This window comes from Lonchura striata, chromosome 3 (assembly GCF_050655825.1).
Source record: "Lonchura striata isolate lonStrDom1 chromosome 3, ASM5065582v1, whole genome shotgun sequence".
Classification (NCBI taxonomy): domain Eukaryota; kingdom Metazoa; phylum Chordata; class Aves; order Passeriformes; family Estrildidae; genus Lonchura; species Lonchura striata.
Window position 1 is genome coordinate 58,065,481 of NC_140705.1, and position 27,667 is coordinate 58,093,147.

At 37.8% G+C, this 27,667-nt stretch overlaps 1 protein-coding gene across 1 annotated transcript; it reads left to right on the forward strand.

Annotated features, from left to right (window-relative positions):
• Nucleotides 1-305: 305 nt before the first annotated feature.
• On the forward strand, nt 306-26,324 carry MYCT1 (MYC target 1). The gene is made up of 2 exons (XM_021540575.4): nt 306-1,955; nt 23,225-26,324. Exons 1-2 carry the CDS (start codon nt 1,706-1,708, stop codon nt 23,755-23,757), a joined length of 783 nt encoding a protein of 260 aa, XP_021396250.4. The 5' UTR covers nt 306-1,705; the 3' UTR covers nt 23,758-26,324.
• Nucleotides 26,325-27,667: the final 1,343 nt, after the last annotated feature.

Consider the following 27,667-nt stretch of genomic DNA (forward strand, 5'->3'; position numbering starts at 1 on the left):
CTGACCTGAGCCTCTTGTTTAGCAAGTCAGTTTAAACCCATATCACCTTTATTCATTTAAAACTGTATTTGTTGCGAGTTACTGATAGGCATTATGGGTGTGTGACACAGGTAAGACCCTTGGTTGTGCAGCTTCTCTGATCTGCTGCTGGCCCATATCAGCTGTTTGTTTCTGAGGAAAACAAGAAAACTCCCATCTTGAAACACTCTGTCAAGACAGAAACTGTCCTATTTCTCAGTGTCGTCAACTTTAGCGCAAAGAATTAAGGTTTTTATTTCATACACTTGATTATGTGTAACATGCAATTATTTGTATACATGTTCGTGTCTGAAATCAGATGCTTTGCAACTAGATTGTGTTCAATTATTTTTTACAATAATCATCTCAATAGATGCAGTCACTAAAATAAAATAATTTAATTTTCTCATTTTATAGTTTACAATAATTCAGTTTTGGTTTGTTTCTATATGCTCTTAGAGCACAAATCTAACTCTAGTTGATATTACTTATTCTGTATATTTTTATATTTTATATTTTGTATACTATTTATTCTGTATATTTTTATCATCTATTCGGGTATCAGTGTCCCAACAGAAATTAAATATTCCCAGAATTTCTTATGAAGTTTTAACTTGTTCACAGTCATCTGAAAACCAGATCTTTTTCATTTAATTTCTTAACTCCGTATTTGGATATGCCATTTTAAGCCCAGGCTTTGAAAACTGCCAGTTTCCATTACCCATCAGGGAGTCTTCACTCAGTATTTTAAAAAATGTCTTTCATAAAAATCAAAACCAAACTGAAGCATAACAGAAAAGGCTCAACATTAAGATGATGCCATGTCCAAATCTTAAGATTGGAATAGTCCTAAATTTAGGGGATTCTAGATATTCATTATGAAAAATAAATATAGCTAGTTCTGAGTTTGGGTTTGTTTGGAGGTTTTATAGTATAAGGGCAAGGAAACTCTCATTCATCTCTTCAGAGAACAGAGGTTTCCATTCATGGCAGAAAGTTTATGGAATGTTTATCCATTATCTGAAGCATATGTAAGAAGGAAATAGCTTTGTTTCTACAGAAATTATCACAGAAATACAGAAGTATATATTTTATCAATATCCACTCATTCTCCATTAATTCTAGGTCTATGTCTTAAATATCTTGTCTAATTTCTCTTTTAGCTATGTTGTTATTGCTATATGTTATATACAGCAGCAGTACCTACACTTCCATTGGGGAATTAAAATTGCATTAAACTGTATTAAACGTGTCTAAGCAATTAGCTCAAAGCCTGTTTGTGTTCCAGGGAACTCATATTTCAGAATGGGGTGTGGAAAGGAAAAAATTTACAGCTACACTGTCAGGCCCAGCTAGTTCCTCAAACCAACCAAGGAATAATGGTGAATAGTAAACCATCCTCATACCCTAGATTAGCATCCTAAAGAATTGGTGTCCATTAAAAACTGCTTGGTGCATTTTTCTTACTGAAAATTCCTACCCATATACAAGTGCTTTTGGATGTTGAAGAAATGTCTTTAACATAGAAAATCTTTAAAGGAAAGAGAAAGGAATTTTCATCTCTCTATCTCTGGACTTCTGGAGTTAGAAAAGTTTCAGTGGAGGAGGTGATTTGGTATTGTTCTGAGTCGATTTGCTCTGGTTGAGGAAATGACGAGAAGGAAACTACTTCTCTGTCTCGGGAACCATGTGGTGTTCCAAGATAAGGCAAGCACTTACTAATTCGAGTCCAGAAGCAGGAAATGTGATACATCCATTTCCTTTCAGGCAAACAACACAGTTCCGTGGCAGCACAAAAGCTTTGCTTCTAGTGCAAAAATCTCAAAATTCAGAAAACTATTGCTCCTCTGTGGACGTACCATTCTGTACTTGCTATTTGGATGTTATGGATAGGAACAATACTTTCACTCCAATCACATGGCCACCAAAGTTTTGGGGTAAGGATATTGATTTTTTTGTCCGGAATATTCCTAACATAGATGCAGATATTTGTTGTTTGCCTTAAAAAACATCTCTATATACTTTCAAGCCTCATGTTGGATGCAAAGAGTAATAAATAGGTTTTGTATTTTCTGCAGTGATAAGACTATTTTCCAAATGTTTCTTTGACAAAGTTTTATCATGTTTTTAAATGAATGAAGACAGAAGAAGCTGCCAGGGCAAATTGATTGTTTCAAAAAGTTCATTACTGCAGCCAGTTGAAATGGTGTCTCTTGACTTCAGTCAATAGTCAGACCAGGTAGACATTCTCAACTGGTTAATGGATGTACCAACACAGCAGACATGATCTGTTTCATCTCTTGATCAAAATGGGATAGCAAAGGCTAAATGTGTTTCAGGATTTGGAATAAATTCTTATTCCTCCAGAATGAAAAGTTATTTGTAAATTATTGTGCTGCCTTATGGTGAGATTTTCCTTATTTTTTCCTCAGTGTATATATCGATTATTATCTACTGTGGCTATTTGCTTTCACCCAAATATGGGAATAGTTCATAAACTGAAATGCATAGTGTGAGGTGAAAGTATATGTTATACTGAAATTTAGTCAGGGTAATTAGATTAATTGATTTGATCTTAAAGGGTTCTGTGCAATTGCTGTGGAAAATCTTTCCCTCCAAAGACTCATTCTATTGCTTGCTATGTTTAATTTTAACATTTATTAGCAATTAGCTTAGAATGAATTACATATCTGGTTTTCTCTATTGTATTATTGCTATTGAGCAATGATCCCTCCAAGAATCTGAACACTATTTAAAGCTAAAAAAAATGCATCAGTGAAATACAACTTCAGTTGCACAGAAGTGCCCTAGGAAAAGAGTGGGGGGAAAAAAAACCACAAAAGGATGGAAAGAAGTCCCTTTTCTTTCTTGTCATACAGAAGAAGTGTCTGTTGAATGCCATCTAGGCTTCCTGCAGTGACACATATATTTTCCTACTGAGAGACAATGAGAGAATCAGTTAATTTTTGTCTTTTGGGCTAAAGAGTAGAGTTACTGATACTCAACATCTTTGATAAATTCTTTCAGATTAACTGAGGAAAAATTACAGTTATTACTGTTTCAGAGTCTTTTGTCTGGAAGTTGTCTGCTAGGCTCTGAAGAACAATAACTTTTTTACAGTGAAGATGGATGTAATTCTAAAATGGCTGTTTCCGAATAAAAACTTGTTGCATTTTACAACACAGAGCAGGACACACCTTATCAGATTTATTGCTGAAAGGACCAGTACCTCTTTTCATCCTCATTGCTCACCTGGCTGGTCTAACACTGTACCCAGCCCTGATCCCATCCCATTTGCTTAGGCTCTGACAGCAGATGAACCTCAGAAATCAGATATTTGTGAAGAACTTTCGTGGTTCTTTAAAGTGAAGATGCCACTCAGATTTTTATTAGTTTTCTGATAGATTTTAGAGGAGTAAATATAATTTTCTCTTTATTTCCCATCGGTACATCATGTGTGGTAGACTAGGAAGCATGACTGCATAGTGTATGTTAGAAGATGATGACTGACATAAGCTCACTGTGTGGAAACATCACTTAAAACAATAGAAGCATGTTTCCTTATATCCTGGAGATACCTGACTTGAGGTAAAAAAACCCACAACTACACATAATAGTTATAAATAAAATTTAATTCTTTATTAAATATGAATGCAGTAGTTGGAACTAATTTTTTAGGACATCGCTTAAAGGCTGTTTTCTAAGCCACCCACCATGTAGTACTGTGAATATTACTACATTACCATGATACATTCCTTTTCCCTACACATGTGACTTCTCAGCATCTTCCATGGACTCAGCCAAAGTGTAAACTTCAACATGTGCACAAAGGTTTGCTGAGAGGGACTAAGTTTGTGAGAAAGAAATCAGTGCTGTAAAAAGAGTCAAAGCAACTGTTCATAAAAATATTTAATCTCTTACAATTTTATAAACCATTTATTGTCTAACAACTGGTTCCCTATGCTGGAAAATATACAGGCATTCTGTTTTCTATAGTTCTCCAGTTTCCAGTGATAGACAATAGCTTCTTAAAAGTGACTTTAAGAATTTTAGAACAATTAAAAAACTAAACTGTCCTCTGCTTACTTATTTGTGAGCACATATAAATCATTTTACAGTTGCTCCAGGCCAGTGGAACTGTACTTTAAGCAGTTGTGTTGAGAAAAATAAATAAACACCTCAATATAAGTAATTCTGTATGAATTGTCTAAGTAGTCCAAACTCTTTCTCTCATGCAAAGATCTTAAAAAATGATATTATTTTAAAAAATCAGTACACATTTTTTTTTGAAAGCTCTGTTTACAATCAGTGACAGTCTAGAGAGTTAATAACTGTAATGCTTAGCTGTAAACCTTGTAGGAATTCTTTAAATTCAGATGTCACCATCATCAATCTGCAGTATTTTTGGAATGCTAAATTATGCAGTGAAGGAAAACAAAGGCAGAAAAGAGTTGTTTTGCTGGCCTAAAATCAATTCTACTTGGAAAAGTAAAATATTAAACTCTTTTCTGTTTTAAATTAATGAGTTTATGACAGAACTGGCCCTGTCAGCAAATGTCCCCTGTGTAATGTGTCATCAGCAAAAAATTTAGATCCTGACTCTTGCCAGGTTAGGGCTTTTTCCATCTGTTTTGCAAAGGTTTTGTAGATATCCATGCCTATTTCAGATAAGTTGTCTGAGCTACTGCCAGGATGCAGGAGCTTGTTTCTATCAGGTGCCAGCTTCTGTGAAGCCGCTGCCCGCACTCCTTCACAGTGGGAATCCATGGTATGGTACTTTGGAAGAGGTAAGAAGAGAAGCACTTAAAGGCAGTCCTTGCTGAACTTCAGCACTGCTGATATCACATTGTAACTGTAGACAGAGAGTCTGGATTATATTTTAAATTACTAGTTTCAAAAGGAGACTTAATAATAGCTGAGTGAGAAATTCAAGGTTTGATACTCATTCATCAACAAATAATCTCACTTTTTACTGTTTTAATATCGACTTTATTGAGTTCATTTTGATTTATAAGATAACAGTGGGAGTAAAGATGTTTCCACTTAAACCAGGAGTGCATTTCTTGTAATTCCTAAAAGCATTTTCGGTTGCACACAAGTAAATACAATAAATGTCTTCAAGACAATCCTATTTCTTCAGCATAGATAGCAATATAATTTCAGATCAGGAAATTTAATTTAAATAGTACATTTGACCAATGTGACATCAGTAGAGAGAAAAAATGTAAACACATTTAAATCAACATTAACTTAGATCCCTAGACTACCCCTCAAGTGTCTACCTAAAAATGCAACCTTAAAATTTAATAACTTAAAAACATTAAGGACAATTTTTATTTTCTTGAATCAGAATCCAGGGTGTTACTTGTTTGCTGTGTGGTAATAATACTATATATTTGTTGGCTTCCAGCATTGTGAGATTTCATACCACCTGGCACATACTGCAGGCATTATTGCTAGACTTCATAAGCTACAAATGCACCCATGTTTTTTAATATATCAAATTTTGCCTAGTCTCTCCTACAACCCACTGGTCTTCTCTTCATTAAAATGTGTCTGTTTGTTTGAAAGAAGTAAGACTATGTGCTCTGCTGAAAAACATGGCATTAGGGATGAGCATATTCTAGTGCATCAAACTGTGTTTATCATGTTACTGGTGTAGCAATAACTGGCTAAGGCTGTGCATCTCTCTCTTTCTGCACTGGGGGAATACTTGTGAAGGGCAGCATTAACACCATCAGTAACAAAGCTGCTGGGCACTGCAAAATCCAACCTAGACAGCCATAGCAGATGATTCCTCTTCTGGGATCCTTTGTGAGTGGCACTCACAGCAGAGTCGAAGCACAGGCAAGAGATCCAGCCCTGTTCTTTTGCAAGCAGGAAGAGGAGAGTGTGTGGTGGCCTGTGTGGTGAAGCAGGTTCAGCCTCTTGGCTGACACTTGGATGTCTTTGTCAGCCCATTTCCAGCATAGGCACTGGCTGGTCTGCCCTCATTCCCTTTGCTCCTGTCCATATACTGTGTACGCTTTCCATTCATGCTTTAGCAGCAACAGAAAAGCTCTGGGGCCTGCCTCAGCTGTCCTGCTGGAGAAGTGGACACAGAAAGAGTTTGGAGCCAGCTGTGGACACATGACTGACAGCAGATGTGGCAGTGGGATCTTCTTACAGGCCACTACTGTTGCTAGTCTGACGACTGGAAAAGAGCAGCATCTTTGAAGCAGACTCACCCAGAGGGCTTTTATCCTGGTAGAGCTGGCCTTGCTAACAGGGCAGAGGATTTCAATAAGCTGACGATGCAATGCCTTTCCTGGCAGAAAGGAGGAAGTAAAGTGTGACATAGAAACACTATAGATGACTTACACCACTGAAGATTTTTTTCTTAGTAGATAAAATCTTCAGGGTTAACATGGAAAAAAGAGGGAGGAAAATGCAACAAAATTAGATCTATCAACCTCAAGACTGTATTTCCTGAATTGTTATTGTTCTTCTCTTCAATTCTCTTTTCTCCCTTTTAAAAATCACCCCAGTGTGTGCATTCATTCATCCTGGTATTTTAATTCATGGCAATGAGCCAGAACAGAGCAAGTTGATTGCAGACAGTGCATCACCTGGAGTTTTTCCCTTTCAGTTTGTCTCTTTTGTTTTGTCAATTCTCTGTGATTTGGAAAAAAAAACAAGTAATTTTAAAAGTGCAATATTTGGCAGCATATCACACATCATAAGGAATTCATAGGACAAGGAATAATTTTTTTCCCAGGAGATACAATCTTTTGCTGCAGAGTCTTTGAGTTAGATCACTAATGCCTACAAAAGTTTGGAAATGGAATGTGAAAAAATGAGCTTCTTCCTTTTTAAATTATCAGACGATTTCAGACTTTGCAAGCTCCTGTGTTAGAAGCAGCCCCAATAGAACAGAGAGAGGGAAAGGCAAAATGCTTTTTTTCAACCTCACCATGCAGTCCTGTTTTAGTGTTTTAGGGAATAATTCCTTACAGTGCTTATCCAAAATAATAGGTACTCTTCAGAAAACAGAGATCTGAAAGTAAGGATAGAACATTACAACTGGGGACAATAGATGAAAAAGTCATTCCAGTGATAAGTGATATTGCCAATTTTTAATTTCTTTAACCTCATTGCCTTTTAGCATTTAGGTAAAATGTTATACAAAAAACAGTTATGATTACCCAATAAGAATAAAAATTAAAAGCAAGTCAAATTCATTAGTACATGGTGAATGGGAGGGAAAGGAGCAGAACAGTCTAAGCAAATATTATCATGCAGATGTAGTGAAGTCAGACATATCTGAAGGAATATATCTGAGTTCTTTGGTCAGGAGCCTGTACTAAAACCTTTCCTGTGTCACAGCTAGACATATATATATGTAAAATGCATCTGAATCTGCAGCTCCCCATCTGGCATACACTGACAAAATCTACAGCAACCACTTTCCTGCCCAGATTTCCCAGAGTGCTTTATCAAGCACTGTTTTACCAAGTCTGCTTAACTCTTGAATTTCAGAATCTGAATTCTGTTTCATCAGGGTTACTGATCCACAGTTCAGGACTTGCAACTTGGGATTTTAGCTTGTTAAGGGGCTCTAACCATTGAGCAGACAGTGAGCAGTGTTGATAATGATAGAGTTGATATGAGAGTTAATCGTATGTGAAGAATGTTTTCTTCAGACTCCTCACCTGTCTTTTACAATCAAATAAGTAGCTCATACTTCCAGATTTGCTATTATAAATTCCCTAGAGTCATAATTCTTTATTTCTTGCCTAACCTTTCATCCTGACTAATATTTTTCTCTTTTACTCATTCAAGAGGGAGCCTTTAAAAAGTCAAAAAAATTGTATATGACTAAAACTACCTTTCTGTACTCTTATCTCTTCTAATAACAAAGAACAGCTTATGTTTCATTCCTATTTCAAAGCAAAGTGTATCTACTGATGGTAGAATAAGAGCATGTTTTGAAGAGTGTAAAATCTAAATGCCTTCCTCACTGTTTTGTTCTATGTGAATTTGGGCAACCCTATGGAAAAGTAGTGTAATATAAAATAATAAATAATAAGGAGGGATGCATTTCCTAGTTTAGTCAGAAAACTGTGAGAATTCACTACATGAAATGGCCAGGGAGACGGGCCGAAAAATACAGCTTCATTTCTTAGCCAAAAATATGTTGATCTGATGGACTAACTAGAGCATAATTTCCTTAAAATATGTGCAAAATGTGTGAATGGCAGGAGTGCATACTACAAGGTATAGTGCAGACAGAAGTAGGGAATACCTGTGAACCTTTGTGTCAGTCTTGTGTGGACAGACCATGTCCTTGGGGCTGCAGATTCCAGTTCTGTCAAATAACACACCTGCAAGCATACCTGGCTTAGTGGATATGTAGCTGTGTTGAGTAAAGGCAATGGTGAGATAAAGACTTCTCACACTCCTCCTATTAGAAATTTTTATCAACTTATCAACAAATGAGACAAGGTTCTTAACATGGAATATAATACTTTTATTCTTCCCAAATTCACGGAGAAATTGAATTGTTTTATTTTTCTATGGGCAACTTGAACTTAGAACAAGCTGGATTCCCTTAAAGATGTTTAGAAATAGGCATACTGGAAGACAGATTTTTGGTTGGGTTTCTGGTAGAAAAGATAGATGGTATCAGCATGTTTCAGGTCCCTATTTGAAAACCAGAGATAATTTTCCTGTGCTTCTTCTTAAGAATGTTCTCAAGAGAAAAATTATAAGGTAAAATATGACACATGATCAGACGGAAAGACATCTCTGGCTTTGCAAAGGTTTCCTGTAAACACAATGATTATTTCAAGTAGATTTAGCTAAGAAGCAGATGTACAACACAGATATAAAATATGATGAATTTAAAAAACACTACAAAAGACAGTGAGATATTTATTTTAATGTTTAATCCTTGAAATGTTTCCCTACCTATTACCAGTTTTAAATCTAGAGTGCCTACATGTTCTCCTTCCTGCTCCTCAGTGAAATTCTACATGATGCCACAAATTTAATAGTGAAGCCATATTTCCAGATTACTTCACCAAACATTTACCTTGAATGAGTAACCTTGTGCATATGGATGAAGAACAATGCCAATATCCCTGCACACTGAATCTGTAGAAATCAAGACTATGAAATTCCCATACATCTCAGCAGAGTTTTTAGGATAGGGGCCAATTTTCCTTTTGTTACAAATGCCACACACTAGAACATCAAACAGACCCTGAGAACACAGACAAAACCAAATAATGTCAACACTAATAAAACTCAGCTTCAGCTATATAAGAACTGAGACAGCCTTTTTTTTCTCCTCTTGGAGAGGGCTATGGGATTGTGCATCAGAGTAACTTTTGCTGTGTGGCTTCCAGAGCTACAGATATTTCAGTTGCTTTCACTTCCACTTCAGATGAGATATTGGTCTACATGACAATCCTGTGATAGAGATACAGAAAATATCACATAACTAAATCACTTCTCAAGTGATCAGGTAGTCTGAAACTGATTTAAGTATGATTTAAGTATAATTTGAATAAGAAACATGATAGCGAGAAGATTTCTAGGGCAAGTGAGACACACACACATCACCTTTCCTCTGCCTGAATCTGTTAAGATGTCTACAAAGAAGTCTTCATTGTCCTATCTATCAGGTCAATTTCACCAGAAGATCTTCCCCTTTCCACTTCCCCTGAACTGACTTGGGACGTGTCACAAGGCAGCAGAGGAGCAGCCTGGGCCAATGACTCAAAGAGAACCCAGCAGTCACATAAATAGTGGTGATACTGAGAGCAATGGCAACAAGGGCGTGGGTTTAACTGAAGGAAGATAAAAGCATGTGATGGTGAGGCATTAGCAATGGCAGCAGCTGCATTTGAACATCAGCTCTGCAGTGCCAGCGTGACAGAAGTGAATCTTATTTTCTTGTAACACTCAAGGTCCCTGGTTCCTCATCCAAAATCCTCCAGAAATATTCTCATATGAAAAAATAAATAAATCCATGATCTGCTATGTAATTAAAAATAAAGGCATTGCTCATCTTCCCCTTCTCAGCTTCAAGATATCCCATGTTTCTGTTCCCCTTCAGCTGTGTTTGGGAGGATCTGATCTGTATGCAGCTTTTCAGTTGGATTTCTTATGCACATGGCAGTACTGTTTGTGGGAGTGGCTATGTCCTTTTGCTTCATCAGTCTTACACTGTCTTCTGAAGATGAAGAATTATAGAACTACCCCAAATTTAATATTATCATGTTTATTTTTCTATCAGTTAGGTAAAAGATTTGATGAGCACACTAAAGTTTTCACTTCTATTACTGAAGTGAAGGGGACCATAACAATAGTCAGATATTGAGAAAGTCTGACTGAGAGAGGCTTAGACTGAAAAAGTTAATATGTAAATGCATTCCAAGATCTTATGTGCAAGCCTGTCAATGAGATGAAAGTAGATACTGATGAGGAACCTATTTTTTTCTTTGCCCTTATTCTGGCAAGCCCAAAGAAAAGAGCATTATTACTGTAGTTGGATGAAAGCAACAAACTATGTCACAAAGAGAAGAGACCAGTCTTATTCTTGTAGTCTATCTATTTGAAGCATGATTTCTTCGTGGTATATAAATTATTCTTTTAAAGTGAGTCTGTCATCCTCAGGCTGTGTTTTGTGGCACCCTAATTACTGCTTTTCTGCTCTACCCACTCCACTATACAGCCATTGATTTATAAAATTCTTCACCAGCTTTAGCAAGAAGAACACAAACCTGAGGCAGTACAAAGAAAAGGAAAAGGGGTTTTGGAGTATTATTTAAATAATAATCAAGAACACAGCATGCATACATTTTAGCAATTACACCTACATTATTTACTAATTGTTGTATGAGCTGCCATCATTCTTTATCCACCAAATGCAGAAATTTGGTCTGTAGGAAACAAAGTATATTTCTTCTTTCAAGCACTACACCAGGGAATGTTTTGGAATGTGAAAGTGTCACATATCCAAAGCAACTTAGGGCTCTGTGCTCTCCCCAGGACAAACACCCTGGGGCTGCATGGTCACCTGCTAGAGCCTAACAGTGTTCATACTCACATTTGCTGGTGAGCACTATGGGTGCCATGGTTGTGCCTCAGTTCTTCTTGTAGAACTTACTGAAGGAAAATTCTCTGTATTTATGTACAATTTTCCATTTTACCATTGTAATTTTTTTAAACAGGAGTTAAATGATTTAATAATGTTTGTAAAAATCTTTTTGTGCCACATGACTGGTTGTGTGTGATACCACCTCCCTTATACAGAAGATTAATCTGAAGCATGGAGAGGGAATAAATGTCCAAAATAAAAAAAACAGAGCACATGGCAAAATCAAGTTTCAAGACTGAATCTTTTTCCTAGTAAGATATTTTTTATTTCATAGCCATATAATTTTGTCTGGAAAAAAATAAAGGAAATTTTCTAAATAGTCAGAAAAGCCTATCAACATTTATGAACATTTATCAAGCAATTCCTCCTGCTTTTCAACGTAGAAGTTTCACTTCTTAAAGAAAAATGTCCTTATTCTGATTTTGAAACTTATTGTACTGAAGTTTGCACCAAGCAATCCTAAATTATTCTTCTAACATAATTTATTCTCTTCTACTTGAAGAGGCAAGAAACGCATTAATTTATTTTTCATAAATTGAAAATGAGGCAATCATATTTTAAGATTATCTGTTAAATGACCACAACCGAAATTCCATCAACTATAAAAATATATACAGCATTGTTATGAAATAACACCTTGGAAATTTTCAGCAAAATAAATGAGGCAGAAAAAATATTGTCAGTTTAATACAATGTGTAAACTTCTCTGGGCTCTGACAAATGCATGGTGAAGGAAAGAGCCATGGCAGTTTCTGTTTCTCACCTTGCTTCTCTGGCATCTTATTTGCAGAAGAAAATTAATTCCCTGTTTTGGACATTTGCATTCACAATCCAGCATCCTAACACACACTTATGACATGTTTGACCATTTGAGTGACATCTGTTAATTTTAAACCTTTTCTTTTAAAAATTAAGTTACGTCAATACCATCTCTCTGTTATCTAGGGTAATGGAACATCTTCCATGAATCAACTAAGCAAACTTGTGGCTTCTGTGGGAAAGTGCATAAGTCATGCAAGCACAGTACAATCAGAGAAGGAATCCATTGATGGCTCTGTTAATTGAAAAGTATAGGAATCTCCGGGCAAGCAGGACCTGGGCCAGCCTGGTGCAAATACAGACTCCCAGACACCACTGGCTCATGTGAGACAAGCACAACATTCCACTTCATACTGAGTCTCCAGCCTGGATCATTTATTGTGGGTCAACAAAGAGTTGTCTAATACTCCTAATCAGTGATCCAGTGATTTCTAAATGCTGACATTTAGAAATTATGTCAGCATTTCTTAGCTTGTGGTTGCACAGATTTTTTATGACTGCTACTTAATTGGATCTCCTAGACCACAATGATATTTATATTCATATAAATATTTGGTGCACTGTCCCAAACAGATTGATGTTCAACCAGAAAGTACTGGGACAAAGAAAGATCATCAGGTAAGTAAGTGAAGAGTACAATACTACATAAACATACTACTGTGTTCTCAAAATGCTCACTATTACACCTGTTTCCACAGGAAGACGTGCAGCAGGAGATATTTTTGCATTACTGGATGTAGGTCAGGTATTACTGTAATGAAAAAAAAATACAGATCACTATGCCTGATTCTTAAGTAGGAATACTTTACAAAAATTTATTGGATATTAAAAAAAAAATCAGAAAGTTCACAAACAGTTCTTCCTTCCATTCTTCAACTTCATACATATTTTTAAATTTTCACCTGAAGAAGGTCCTTGTTTTAGCAATCTCAAAAAATGAGATCATAAATAGAGCAGTAAACAGTATTTTCAGTGACATCTATTTTTGAACAAGTAATATAGAAGTTGGACTGTCAGCAGAACACACTGCAGTATTTCAAAAGTAGTATGTTATAAGTGAGTAAGGACTCTTTTGGAGAAACTTCACAGTTTTAAGCCTTAGTAGATTTCCTTCAGCTTCTGCCAAGACACTATGGTGCACACATTTCATTAATTTTATCCATGTTAATCATAGAATCATAGAATAGTTTGGATTGGAAGGGAATTTAAAGATCATCTGGTTCCAACTTGTCTGCCATAGAAAGAGTTACCTTCTAATACCTTGCTAAATACCTCATGTGCATTCAAAAGGGAGAGTAAGAGTTATGGAACTGCAAAGGGGAGATTGCTCCTCTCCTGAGAAACAGGGAAACAGATGATCAGGCAGTAGGGGGAGAGGGAGAGAGATTGCACTGCCAAAAGCAAGGAGCAGAAACAAGGTCCTGCATCTCAAGTGACACAAAGGGACTCTTGAGCCTCAGAGGAACATGTGCAGAACTTTCAGCACTACTGCAAGCACTGTTGGGTGCCACTGTGTATAGGATGCACTGGGAAGCTGAAATGCCACCTTTCTTTTCTAGTATGGCTAGTGTATCAAGGCACTCAGAGTGTGCTTTTTTTACTCTGAATCTTTTAAAATATTCTCCTCTATATTCTTATAAGACTTGGGATTCCAGTATACTTCCTGGCTTTTGTGGGTTCTTAAAGTAAGAACAAGCTCACCTGAAGCTGTATCTGGATCAGGCACTGACAATAGAATTACTATGGTGGGACTGAGGAAGTTTTCTATATATTCTTCACACCACATTCTTCCCAATAACCCCTTCAAATCCCTGTGCTATGTTCTACCTCTGGATGTGGTCTGGTTTCTTAAATCTAGGCCACATATTTCAGTATTTAATCTCTAATTTTAAGAATTTTAGAAAATTCTTTTTCTGATTTTAAGGTCTGTTAATATATGAGATTACTTATTATTCTCAGGAGTAAATTATTTTTATCAATTAAGTAGTAAGTATAATGTCATGTTGTGCTGTATCAGATGGTGATTCAGTGTTTGATTTGGGTTATGCAGAAGCCATATAGCTTAACTCTGCTTTTGTGAGATAGGTAAGAATGTCTGGCCAGAGGATTGCTTGCTGCATATGTGGAAATGATCAAATTCTATTACTGCTTTTGTCATGCATTAAGAATCACAATGAAACAACATGGTAGCAAAGTACGCCTGAAGGAATCTTTGCTTTGTTTTACATAGTTGTGCCAAAGGCATTAAATTAAATATGCTGACATCTCTATCTTAGATGTTTCCTTCTGATTTTTACAATTACTCTTTATTTGTCATTCCAGTAAAAATCAACTGCCAGTAATATCAAGGCAACATCATTAATTCTGAGTTTGTCTGTGGGATATTGAGATGGCATATTCCACTCTTCTGACTTTTTATCACAACGAATTATAGTATTAGTAATCAAAGCAAATGTACTCTGGTGTGTGAGGATCATTCTGGATATCACTGTGGATGTCAAGAAATATGAATTTAACAATATACTTGGCCTTATGCTCCTCCATGAGCACAGATATTTGCATCAGGGTACAAAACTGTGCAAGCTTTACATCTTTAAACTTCTGAACACTTTTGCTGTGCCTTGGTTTAATTCACTTTCAAAGCCTCTGCAAAATGCTAGTCCTAAGTGTTTATGGTGATGCAATTCAGAATTTTTCTGGTTTTTGGGGTGCTAAGAACATCTCTGTGATCTTCTATTGGAATGTTTCTCAATAGATTTTTCTTATTCCCTGTTTTACTAAAATGAAGGTGGTTTCTGTATAGTTTCGATTTCCAGCATCAATTTCCAGCAGAGGGCAATCTTGTTCCTAGATAGGTTCCTCATTTGCGACGTTAACCCTGTGATGAACAATCAGCCCTTCTGCATTTCAAAAGGAGTATTAATCCAAAAGCATGAACTGCCTTCTTTTTTTTTTTTTTTTTTTTTTAACTCGTCATTTAATTAATATTTTTTTCTGATGCTTCTGGAGCCCATTTGCTTACCTAATCCAAGAAAATCTTAGAAACTGCACAAAATTATGCCAGTGTGGACCTTGTCATTTGTTCTACCTTCTTTTTTCAAAACAGAATTAACAGGATTGACTGATGTTGCTTTTTAAAATCTTTACTGGGTGTGGATGCACTACATGCCTCGATTATCTATGCTAGTTCTTACCTGTTCTCATAGTTAGAAACAGATTTTTAATTTCCTTTGTTTTATTTTAAACCCAGCACTTCTTATTTTATCTGCTGTGGACATAAAAAAAACACACTATTAGGTGAAGTGGGAGAATTACTCTCTGTTGCTGTAGAAAATAATCTTGCAGTAGCACAGGCTGAATAAAACATCCCTTTAGCAAGTTTGTGTCTGAATGCAGAGCTCTGATATTTCTGGCAGCAACTCAATCTCACTTATCAGTTTTTACATCCTGCACAGTCTGCTCTTCTTTCAGCTTATTTCCCCCTACAGATTCTGTTTTCTGGACACCACGACTACCTAAACCACCTTGTGCTGTAGCTGGTCACTCAGTCATCTTACAAGAGTCATGTGTGAAGTTTCTTGAAGTTTTGCCATGACTAAGATCACAGCTGGTTGATATTACGCAGCAACTGATTCATCCACCCAACTGAATCATGGACTGCCTACAAATGATTAATGAGAGGCTGTTTTGGTAACACAATTAGTGGCAGTTGGGAAGATAGTAATATCAACACTTGTGAGATCTAAAGAAATTGCTTTTTTTGAGTTCAGCATGACAACAGTAGCACAGGAGTTGGCTACTGATACTAGCCCCAGCTTTAAAATGATTTCTTGGAGCTGGTAGAATCAGCATAAAATTTCTAGTATTGCTAATCACTTCAAGCCTTCTGTGGTGGGAAGCAGTGGTGGTTCTTTGGGCCCCCGGTTTACTTTGTTTCCAAACTCTCTGGGATACATGAGGATGAGTAGCTGTAGCCTGTTCAGCTTAGAGATGTATATTTGCTGTTGTTGAGGAATCCATTCAGTGCAGGTAGCTCGTGGTGCAGCTGCAGGGTCAGCTGCAGGTTGTGTTCTGGGGGGCAGAAGGCTGAACCCAGCAAAGAGCCTGTGACTTGTGACCCTTTGCATAAAAAAGGGAAAAGGGCCCTGCCACAGGACTGGACACTTGGATTCTCAGAGACAGCGGGAGCAAGCATCCCAGATTTTCCCACCCTTAGACTGTGAGGGATAAAAGCCCAGAGGTTGCTTTGTTCTGGGTCCCTCCTTGGAGGCACCAGCTTGAGCTGTTACTTTGTTATTTAGTTATTGCACCATGATTAAATGATTTTTAGGATCTAGAGTTCTGAGACTCTGCTGTGGGACCAGGGTAAGGAAACCTGGTCTGACTGTGTGGGTTAGGGGGTGTAGCTGCAAAAGGGCTTCTGTCCCAGCTCTGGAGTGTGAGTGTGACTGCCAGAGTGGCTCCTGGCTGGTCAGACAGGGAAGTGTCCTTAACTGTAGCTGTAGGAAGTTACTATGAGTTTGTTCAAGCTCAAATGGACTCTGACTGCTCCAGTCTGGTTTTACACAGAAGAGTCTGTGTTATGATCATCTGCTAATGACTTAGCTGAACCTTGCTTGAAACCTGAGATTGTGACACTCCTCAAAAATAGTGTCTGAACCTATTGTTACTATCAGGTTAATAGATTTGTAATATGTAGAATGTAATTAATGCTTTAGTACACTAGCTGGTGCTCTATACTAAGCTGTTCAATGGATGTGTAAGGTATGAATTCTCATACTGGTTTGTATACGCATTATACCTGCTTTTGTCACCGAGCTTTCATTTTGGGAAAAGAGCATCTCTGTAAAAAAAAGCTGAGCTGATTTTTTCATGTCTGAGATCAAATCCTCTACTAGTTATCAAGACTTTTCAGCTTTGGATCAAGGCAAGCTGAAGTTGTTTGTGCAAACGTGTGTGCATGTAGGGAGAGGAATGCTTATCAACTTAAACCAGTTTTGAATAACTGGCATATGACATCACATAAAGGAGAGAGAGCTAGCAAAAATATGAGAAGGAAGGAAATAGAATGGAAATAAATTTAAAATTCTAGAATTTTGTTTTAAAGCATAAAAATAACTCTCTTCCACTATATGTCACAGTGGTATGCACTGATAGATACTTCTTGTTGCTAAACCAGCTGAAATCAGTAAGCTTGTATGTTTTATCTCTGAGCTTCCTGGAGTCGCCATGGAATAAAAGCTGCATGTCAGATGCACAATGTCTCATGCTAGTTTGGGGCAGGTGGAAAAAAAAGAAAATAGGAAAATTACTCTCAGATGTTTAAGTAAATGAACAGAGTCTTGCTCTAATGTAGTATAATTAAAATGTCTATATAGAATGTTGAGTTTAAATACTCAAAAATGCCATTTTTGGGTGACAAGCTACCTTACCACTTCTAAGAACTTTAAAATAAAACTTCTGTTGTGGTCTAGGAATGACACTCCTCACTTTAGTGTCCCACTCATTCCCCCAAGGCTCTCCCAAACCAGACTCCATTCTCTCACTCTCCAGAGCCTTCCTCTTCCAATTTCCTCCTGGGGGAGGAGGGGGGAGCTGAGAATTGGATGTATAAAATGATGAAAATTATGGGTTGAGATAAGAACAGCAAAGAGATAAGAAAACAAACAGTAAAACCAGCAACAGTAATAACAAAAGTATCCTAATGTGGGTGATTTGCATGTAAAAACAACAAAAGCTCAGTTCGATCTAGAGACATGATCTAGAGACAATGAACAAACAAGTTTCCTACCCTGCCATCCTTTTTGTCCTGAATCCACGCCCTTCTTCCTGGAAGCGAGTGTTCCTTATTTTCACCCTATGAGGTGGCAAAGAATAAGACCCTAGAGTGCCCGCACTGCTCCAGGCTCTGCCTCCTTGTGGCTGTTGCAGAACAATTATCTCTGTCCTGGCCAAAACCAAGACAACTGCTTAATTAGTATTCTTTGAATAAAACAAGAACAATGCAGTAACAATAACAACAACAACAACAAAAATTTAACATCTCTAAAACATAAAGATTGCAATATTTGGAAGTCACCCACTAGAAACCAGAGGTATCATCTCAACCTGTGCTGTTTTCTGATTTCTTGTGCTTAGCAATAAAATGAGCAGAACAGATGCTTGGAAAGCTGAGTGGTTCTTTATTCACTAATATTGGCAAAGATGAAGTTCAAATTCATTGTGTGTCCACAGCCTGACTAAAGGACTCTTCTCTTTCTCTTTCCCTCGCATTCAGTACTTTCTTCTGTTCTTTTGTTTTCCTCCACCCCATCCTGATTCATGCTCTGAGATGCTCCCACTAAGGGTGCTGCTTACATGATTTTGAAAGGTACTACTCTCCGATCATAGTTAGCTGTAAAGTTTTACAGAATATATATTTGTGAGCATGGAGAAAGGAAGATCCTGTGCCCACTTTAATTTTACACCTTTATACCATAAGGGTATAGGAAACATACAAGTCCCAGGGATTTCCTGAGGTCAAGGAACAAAATCCTATTGCAGCTCATTGCAGACAGAGCTGAGGGCAAGAGAGAGATTCCTTGGGAAAATGAATCCCCAACACAAATGTGTTTTGAATTCAAGGGGATGGCTGATGTGATCCATAAACTGAAAGAAAATGAAACTCACAGAAGTAAAAGGTTGTCCTAGTATGTCTGTAAGCATCCTGCAAGCCTACATGATAGAAGCAGGATACTCTATCACAAAAAGCAAATCTATTTTATGAAGATTTTGTGTATTTCAGGGACTGATGCATCTAGGTAGGGATTGTGTTGTTATTTTTCAGTGAAGTAAACCCAAAGGGAGGAAGAAGAGAACACAGTACACTTCTGACAAGACTTACTGATTGGCATGAGCCTCCTTTGGTTGACCCTGCTTCAGATGTCCAGGCTAGATGGGAAAAAAATTTCAGGGCCCAGTACTAGAAAAAAAATCTTATCAGCCAGTCTATTCTCACATCTTACTAATGTGATGTCTAAATTGTGTCCAAATTTCTCCAGTGTGGATTCTGTAAAGCGATCCGCATTTGCCAAAGGTTTTCAATTTGACAGGATATATGCTATCACTCAATAGAAATGGAAAGTAATGAAATTTTTAAGGGAAGCCTCAATGACCAAGAAGAAGTTTTGTACTGCAGATGCAATAATCCCCTGTACTAACCTGTAGCACCATATTTCCTTAACACTGCATGCAGAAACTAGAGAGGAAGAAACAGAGAGACTTCAAAAGAAATTGCCTGATCTGGATAGATGTTGGGCTGACAAATGTGCTGAATTAATGTTCAGATCCGGGGGTAAGTTATGAGTGTTACTGTGGGTCCGAAAATACCAGCCTTTTTTGTATGGTCATGTTGGAAGTCCCACAGATAGAAAGCTAAAATGGCTAAGATCTCCAATTGCTTTTTTACCTTAGCCTTTCATTTCTGGCTTTGTACCTCAAAGTCTGTCCTGCATTGTTGATAAAAACCTTTGTTCTTCACCTCAGCTGGTGTTACAGGTGAGAGTGGAGAATTGACTGAGGTGAGGTACCAAATCTTTTCTTTTATGGCATAATCAAAAAAAGCAGGCAGTGTGAACAGCCTGAGAAACATACAGATCAAAACATATAGATCAAAATACTTAGGAGACTGGGCCCTGGGTAGTTGTTGTTATTAGCAGCATCCCTAATTTATCCCCAGATCTTTCTTTTTACTATTTTCCTTAAAAGCAGAGGACAGAATGACAGGCAGAGCTCTCAGGAAACCGTAAGTTATTACCATGGCCCCTTGGGAGACACTGTGTATCATAGTCATTCTGACTCCCCAGAAGGCTACTTCTGCTCTGGCACTGCCCAGATTAAGGAAGAGAAAAACAATCTGGTGAAGGTCAGCTGTTCCACTCAAATCCCAGGTGCAGTAAGTCTCACTCTGTCTTTGATCTTTTTCTCTGTTTGATAATATTTTCTCCAATGTACCTCAGGGTTGTGATTGTTGGACATTCTAAAGAGGAAATCGATGGGCACAGATTTACAATTCTACAATATAAGGTTTTAGAACGGAATTACATTTCTGTGAAATTCATCCTCTGCAGGGAGTAAGCAAAGAATGAGTTTCACCCAATAGTGGCCCACAGTTCCAACTGAAGTCAGTGAGATTTTGGGAAGAGAAAAAATGAAATGTCTGTAACCAATGGGTCTAGTGATACTTCTGTAATAAGAAACAAGGGGGTTAAATGTACGTCCAAACAGAAAAGAGAGCATATGTAGTCCTGGCAACTGAAACAGTCAGTGTAAATCCAGCTGTGTTTCATCAGGGAATAATTTGACCCTCGATTTTTCCATCATACATGGAGATAGAGAAATAAAAGAACTAAACAAGTTAAAGAAAATGACGCCATTATCCAAAGGGATAATTGTCTGTGCTGTACCTCCAGCACAGGGGAACAGCACGTGGGAAGGACTGAAGAGCTGCACTCAATACTTTTGTCAATTCCCTTATCTGCTTTTAATAGTGTGAAACTCTGGTTAGATTGTGCAGGTGGTGAAAATCATGACTTGAGGGATGAAGGGAGAAATCCTCACCGTGGTGAATGGCAACCCCAGAGCCAGGTACACTTGTGCTGCTTGCTGTGCTTCTGCTTACGCTGGAGGCTGCTGTGGAGCCCTGTGGAGATCCCCTTTGCCAGCTGAGAGCCCAAAGAGTTGCAGGGATAGCCGGTGGCAGCACACAGCCCTGTGCCTGGGGATTCCTTGGCAGCCTCAAATATAACCCAATGATCATTTGAGATTAAATACAGAAGAAAGGAGCACAAGAAAGGATTATTTCTTGCTCCACTTTCCCATAGGCAGGGACAGTAGAAGTGCATGGGAAGTGCTGTCTTCAGGACTCCCCCTGGGATTTATTCAACTGGAGGTCACCAAGTCCTGGTTCTCCCTGCCCACCTTTGGGAGCATGAGTAGGAACTTGCAGTAACAGAACGTATTAAATCTATTAAAATTGCATAATAAGCTATTCCTGACCAAAAGGGGCACAGTAAGTCCTCCTGTGTCTCTAAAGATGTTTTATAAAGGGCAGAATCACACTGGGCTTGTGAGAAGAAGGCTACTTTTAAGTGATTTGATCTGAAGCCAAGAGTTACAGTGTAGGATGCTGCCTGTGGGTTCTCACAGAAAGCAGACCAGGCAGTCACCCTTTGTCTTTAGTGTGCCCAGTTAAAAGTTTTTGAGTTTTAGAAATGAGAGCTTAAAGAAAATTTGTCTTTTAGGGTTAAGCCTGATCCGCCTCCGAATGAAAGGACACCAAAGTACTCCTGAGACAGAGCAGTCCCCTACAACAATATCCAATATACAATATCCAATGCATTATCCTTTATAGTCTTTATTTGAAAAGGATAATGTTATAAGCCTACCTGAAATCAGAGGTTACAGGCCAGGAACAGTAGGATTGTGAGCCTTCCAAGTATGAATCACATTACTAGCAATTTTTCCCTGAAGGGAGAAAAGTAAGAAGGTAGATAAGGAAGATAATAATGACTGCTTCTTAAAGTGCCATTAACCAACAAACAGGTATATTTCCTCTACTGGAAGCAAAGATAACGTATCTTTCCCCTTTCCTGAAGTGACCTGTCCTAAATTTAAGGCTGACCTAAAACAAAATAATCTGTTCCAGGGTGCCAGTAATGAGGTTCCTCTGTCTGCAAGTCAGTCCTGGCTGGCATCTCTTCTCCCTCTTCATGATGTGCTGGCTGCTCTCCATAGCCATCACTCAGGCCTCTCTCTCTCCTTGCACCTTTAGAACCAGCTTTGGCCAAGTCCCAGAACTTAGATTCAATGCTATTATTCTAGGGTTTGGGAATGACTGTTTGTATTCAACATAAACTCAGGGGGAACTCTTCAGTAGCTGCTGAAAATTCTGAGCCCAGTCCTGGAGTAATACCCTCTGTCTGGCACAGTGTTACTTGGCCTGCTCTTCAGTATGCTCTATCTAATGAATATATTTTCCCTTTTCACAAAAATGTTTCACAAATATGAAAGAACAGTACAGACAGAACAAACATGTTTCAAGGTGTCCCATGGATATTTTTTTGCTTATTCCATCTTTGGTCCACCAGTTGTCAACATAGTGTTCCTTCTTGTTTTAGATCCAAGCCCTTGTTGAAATTTGAGAGAATCTATAAAAGTTCATTCATTTCAGGCCTTATCCAGGATTACAAGTATATCTCTGGGCTTTTTACAACAGCAATAATGTGGGTGCTCAGTTGCAAACCGAGTGAAGTTTTCTGAAGTAACTGTCCTCTTCTTAGAAATATACAAAGAAAAATCACATCTTTCCATCCTGTGAAACCATGTGGGAGAGAAAACAATCCTAGCCACGGGTTTTGTTTTTCTGTTTGGTTTATTTTCATATCTTGTAGGCCTTGAAAACATTTCTAAAAGAGCTAGAAATTTACCTTTCTTAATGGCAGACTAATCCATCTTCAAAGTGGACACTGGGGATAGGAAATATTCAAGAGATTTAGTATTATGAATGGCTATCTCTGACCATAATGATTTAGGATGTAGTCATTTACATTAATTACTGTGAGTATTTAAACTATCTGTTACTCAGCAGTAAAAGGCTGGGAAGTGTTCTCATGTTGTAATAAATACAGAGTTTACTCCATCAAGAACATGGCAGAGAGAACATTGCTGTTTTAATAGGTGAGTTTGCAAACACGTACACACAGAACGTAAAGGTCTATAACCAGAAGGACAAGTCTGCATAAATCCAAACCTCCTATTGCACAGAGAAGGAAATGCTTGGCAGTTTTATAACACTTGGAGCTGCTAGGTGGCTGATTCTGGGGAAGGCTAAAGATTTGCCTTGGTACAGAAACTGATACTAAATATAAGTTATTTTCTGTATGTTGTTGAATTATCCAAATTAAACAAGCAACAACAACAACAACAACAACAAAACCCCAAAAATCCACAAAACCCAACAAAAATGCCCAAAATAAAAAAACAACACATCAGAAAACCCACAAAATCCCACAAAACACCAAAAAATGCTGTGTAATAAGAGCACCCTCAACTGTTGTGTTTGTGTTGTGAAGTTCATGTGTTACAAAGACCTAAGGGCCATTTCATGTTTTAAGGAGGCTGGCATTTAAAATTAATTTTCTTGCAGGAATATCCTTCAGAGTTACTTCATTAACTTAGAGATTTATTCTTCATGTATTTCAGAGCAGATAACAATAGCCTTCACAGTGTCCATGGTGATTGGACTGGTGATTGGAGGGATCATCTGGGCATTTTTCACCTGCTTGTCCCGTCGCAGAGCTAGTGCCCACATTTCCCAGGGGAGCCCCTCATCCTTCAGCCGTCGGTCCAGATCTTCCTCCCATGGCCACGCTGCCGGCAGGACTGGATTTTACCGCAACAGCAGCTGTGAACGTCGGAGCAACCTCAGCCTGGCCAGCCTCACCTTCCAGCGGCAAGCCTCCTTGGAGCAGGCCAACTCTTTCCCCAGGAAGTCAAGCTTCCGTGCATCCACCTTCCACCCTTTTCTGCAGTGTCCTCCCCTGCCCGTGGAGACGAACAGTCAGCTGATCACCCTCACTCCCACAAATACCACCACAACCCTTGTGGGAAGCACCACTAACAGCCTGAGTCGACCTGAATTCCACTGGTCTAACAACAACCTCCGCATCTGCCACTCCACGCAAACCCCACCTCCCGCCTATGAAACCATCATAAAAGCTTTCCCAGAATCCTGAGCTTTGTCCTCGCTGCAAACACACCTGTGCATCTTAGAAGGAACCTCAATTATCTCAACAATTTTCCGTGCATGATGAAGATCTCTGAGAAGTCTCCAGCTGCAGTTGCAGTTGCTTACTTTGCCAAGAAGCGTATAAAAGTGATTTCATGGAGCCCAGCATCCCACTATCTGAGAGATCACTTGTCTTTGCACTGCTAGCTTTTATTTACTCCTCTGCTGTATGCTTGTATATTTATATTGTTATATCTTTAATTGCAGCTATTGTCTCTTTATTTTAGAGGGAAAAATGCTGCCACATAAAAACTACATCATTTCTTGAAGAAACAGATAATACTAGAAATTACTGATATACACAGCACATCAATGCAAATTTCACTATTCCTTTTTTTTTAAGAAGTTTTGATTTTACATGTTTTTGTTACATTTTCGGAGAGCACCTCCTGTTACCCACCTTCTTGCTATAATCCCAGAAGAGCTTCAGTCTGAGGAACCTTAGACGCAGACCTCATAGAGGATGCAGTCCTGGCTGCTGTAGACTTCCTGTTCTGTTGTTTGCAAAGATCTGATCAGAAAAGACTCCAAGACTCAATATTAAGGATGCTTGTTTGAAATTCCCCACAGAGTGGGAAAAAAAAATTGTGAAGTATATATAGCTTCATGCACAAAGAAGTTTTGAACAATATACTAAATGCATGATAACAATTATAAAGAATTTTCTGTCTGCAACCAGCAGAACAGGTAGTCATGTTTTGCTACCCAATGAGGCTGTATGGGCAGAACTCCTCATGTTTCATTTTTCTAGTTCTGGCTATCCAGATAAGCAGTATGAATGACAACTATTTTTTAATTAAGTTTCCTGATTTCCTATGGGATTAGTCATTTCCTTATTTCAAATGTTTTTTCTCAAATTGTACCAATGTTTAATTCTTTCTTTTATTCACTGAAATCTTGTCTTTCACTAAAACAAGATTTCAGACATCTTTGGCTGAATACAGGGATTGTATAATGAATTGGGATATGAAGGAAAAGACAAAGTATTTAGGTGAGGCTTACATGTATTCTTGACTTTTATATGTGTGTCATGCCGAGCTAACCCCTGGCTTAGTAGAGACTAATTGCACTGATATGACAAATGTTCAGGATTTGGAAATAACAGACACAAATGGGACCAAAATTAAATCTTATTGTATCAGTTTCCTGTTAAATTTTTCATGTTCAAATTAAGGGTAAAGAGTTTCCACAACTGGAGGAGTGTCCACACTTGCACACTCCACACTTGCAAATATGCCAGTTGTTTCTAAAAGACTTGGATGACACCAGCCTCAGGACTCCTGATTCTGAGGGGGCTTCTGCAGGGAGAACAAGTTCTTGTCTCTCTTCTGGGAGAGACAAAGATTCAGCAGAATGAGTAAAATGCTTAACATCTCCCAAGTTTCCCAGGCTTTTGGAGGCTGGCAGCAAGCATCCCTTTGCTGAGGACAACATCCTCCAGGAAGCACTGGCATTGATCTCTGATCCACAGTATTCCAGCCCAATAGCCACCCATTTGCTACAAACATTGAGCTTACAAGCAATGCTTACTGTAAACAAGTATTCCTTATTGTAAAGGCAAATTATTTTGCATACTACTTACTGACTGGATTTCATTATTTTATTTTTAGTGTGCAGCACATCTGGAGAGATGTATGTCATTGCTAGAAGAACAACCATTTACAGAGTTTACAGAGTATTTCACTGCAGACACTATGGGTTCTAGCACAACCAGAACTTGCTGATAAGATTGTACACTGCATTTGACTGATCACAGTCTACAGACTTAAAATAGCAGTCTTCTGAAGAAAGAAAGAAAGAAAGAAAGAAAGAAAGAAAGAAAGAAAGAAAGAAAGAAAGAAAAGAAAGAAAGAAAGAAAGAAAGAAAAGAAAGAAAGAAAGAAAAAAGGAAAGAGAAAGAAAGTTAGTTATGCTTTTTCATTCATTAATGATTTTTTTCACATTTAGTCTGGTGAATATTATTGCATGCAAAAATGTGTTCAAAGTGTTCTTCCTATAGAATAGGTGATGCAGCCTATTCTAACCTACCTACAAAAAGCAGAATTTAAGCCTGCTCCCTTTGCTTGGTGGGTTTGATGGACTGTGGAAGAGACAATTTACCCTACCAGCTGTGTACCCAGTGTGCACCCAGCTGGCCAAAACTGCTTGTTCCTTGAGAGTGAAATCATTTTAGATGAGTAAATTTTTACTGTTGGATTGCAAGTGCACATTACATTACAGTAGAACTTCCCACAGCACAATTATTACAGAATTTTTACTTGTATTACACTGTATTTAGTAAACATTGTAAAGAGGGAAGCTTAAATGTACTGTATTTTTTTTTTTTCTCCTGAAATCTGCACTGGATATCGAAACATTTCTGATGTACCCTGGATTAGGGAGACTAAAACCACACACGTTTGGTGTATAGCCAATATGACTGTCAGATGACTAAAACTTGTTTTCACATGTGAAATAAATGTTTTGCAAGCATTCAGGAAGCTTCAGAATGTGGAATAAAGTTAGATGCTATAATCTCAAGCTCATGTTTTTTCTTAATGACAAATACAGTGATTTGCATAAAAGATCCTTTAAAAGGAAGAGTATTATCTTTAATTATGCAAGCTGATACAGTTAGAAATGTGAATGAGGACTCCCTCCTTCCTTTGCTTCTGTTGGGAAACACCCTAAAAATGAAGATGTTATTTGACGTCAGGGTCAGAATTTGCCCTATGAGAACAGCTTCAAAGGATTACAAGTGAGAAGGTTTCTCACAAATAACTGCTTACAGATGTTAAATCCACTGTTTTATAAGTACTTCAGCTTCACTTCACATTGTGTTTGAGCAAATGCTTGCTTTCAGCAAAAGGGCAATCACTATAAGGTTCATGATTAAATGGACTCATGCACATTTTATTACATTAGGACCAAAGCACGCTGCACAGGACCAACCCCCAGATTAACACTGGGATTCAGGAATCATTATGTGTTTGATATGCAAAAATATTATATTTGCTTAATGTAGTCATCTTTTATTTCAATTTAAAACACTAGAAATAAAAGTTGAATTAAAACAGTGTGTTACCAAGATTTCAGAGCATTCACAAGCATGATCTGAGCTTGACAATTATTTTGCATGTAATACAATTAAAAAGGTGCTACCAGAATAATGTAGGGACTGATAGGCAGAACTCTGATCAACATCCAGATATCCTGACACCTTGTTCTGAATAAGCAGAACTACTTCTCCTCTTCATGAAGAGAAATGCTATCCTGTTATTTTTCATGTTCGCAAAAAGGCACTCCAGTTATGGGTTCATACAGAAGGCAAAACTTGATAGCTCTTTGTCAGAGAATATTTATGTTCCATCTTATTTACAAAAGTAGCTCATGCTATATTCCTTGACCTTTCCCCACTGAAGAGCTGCTGGCCACCTCTTCAGACAGCTGCTGATGACCATACTGTAACACACTGAATATGCAGTGTTTTTGCCAAATCACATTTTAAACTTCACTTGTAATTTATCATGAAGCTTTTGAATCATCTCAAAATCCATTCTTAAGTTTAAACTGAAAGCTATGCTCACTAGAAATATCCTCTTGGAGGTGAAATGACACATGCCAGATCCCTAACCTATAAGCACTTGATAAAATTAGATGATGTCTATGATGCAGTACAGCTTCTAGAACAACAACAACAACAAAAAAAAAAAAAAAAGAAAGAAGATACTAAAGATACTAGTTAGAAATGTACCTCTGCCAAGTCCCGAGCAGACTAAAGAAAAAGGCTTCAAAATAATATTACTTCAAAATACTGAGAACAGTATTTTAGAAACTAAACTTACGAAGTCTTAAAACTCAAGGAAAATGCCTGTATC

Coding starts and splice junctions, on each gene's coding strand:
- MYCT1 (XM_021540575.4), top strand. CDS start 1,706: ATGTGGTGTTCCAAGATAAGGCAAGCACTTACTAATTCGAGTCCAGAA. Junction 1,956..23,224: donor ATGGCCACCAAAGTTTTGGG/GTAAGGATATTG, acceptor CATGTATTTCAG/AGCAGATAACAATAGCCTTC.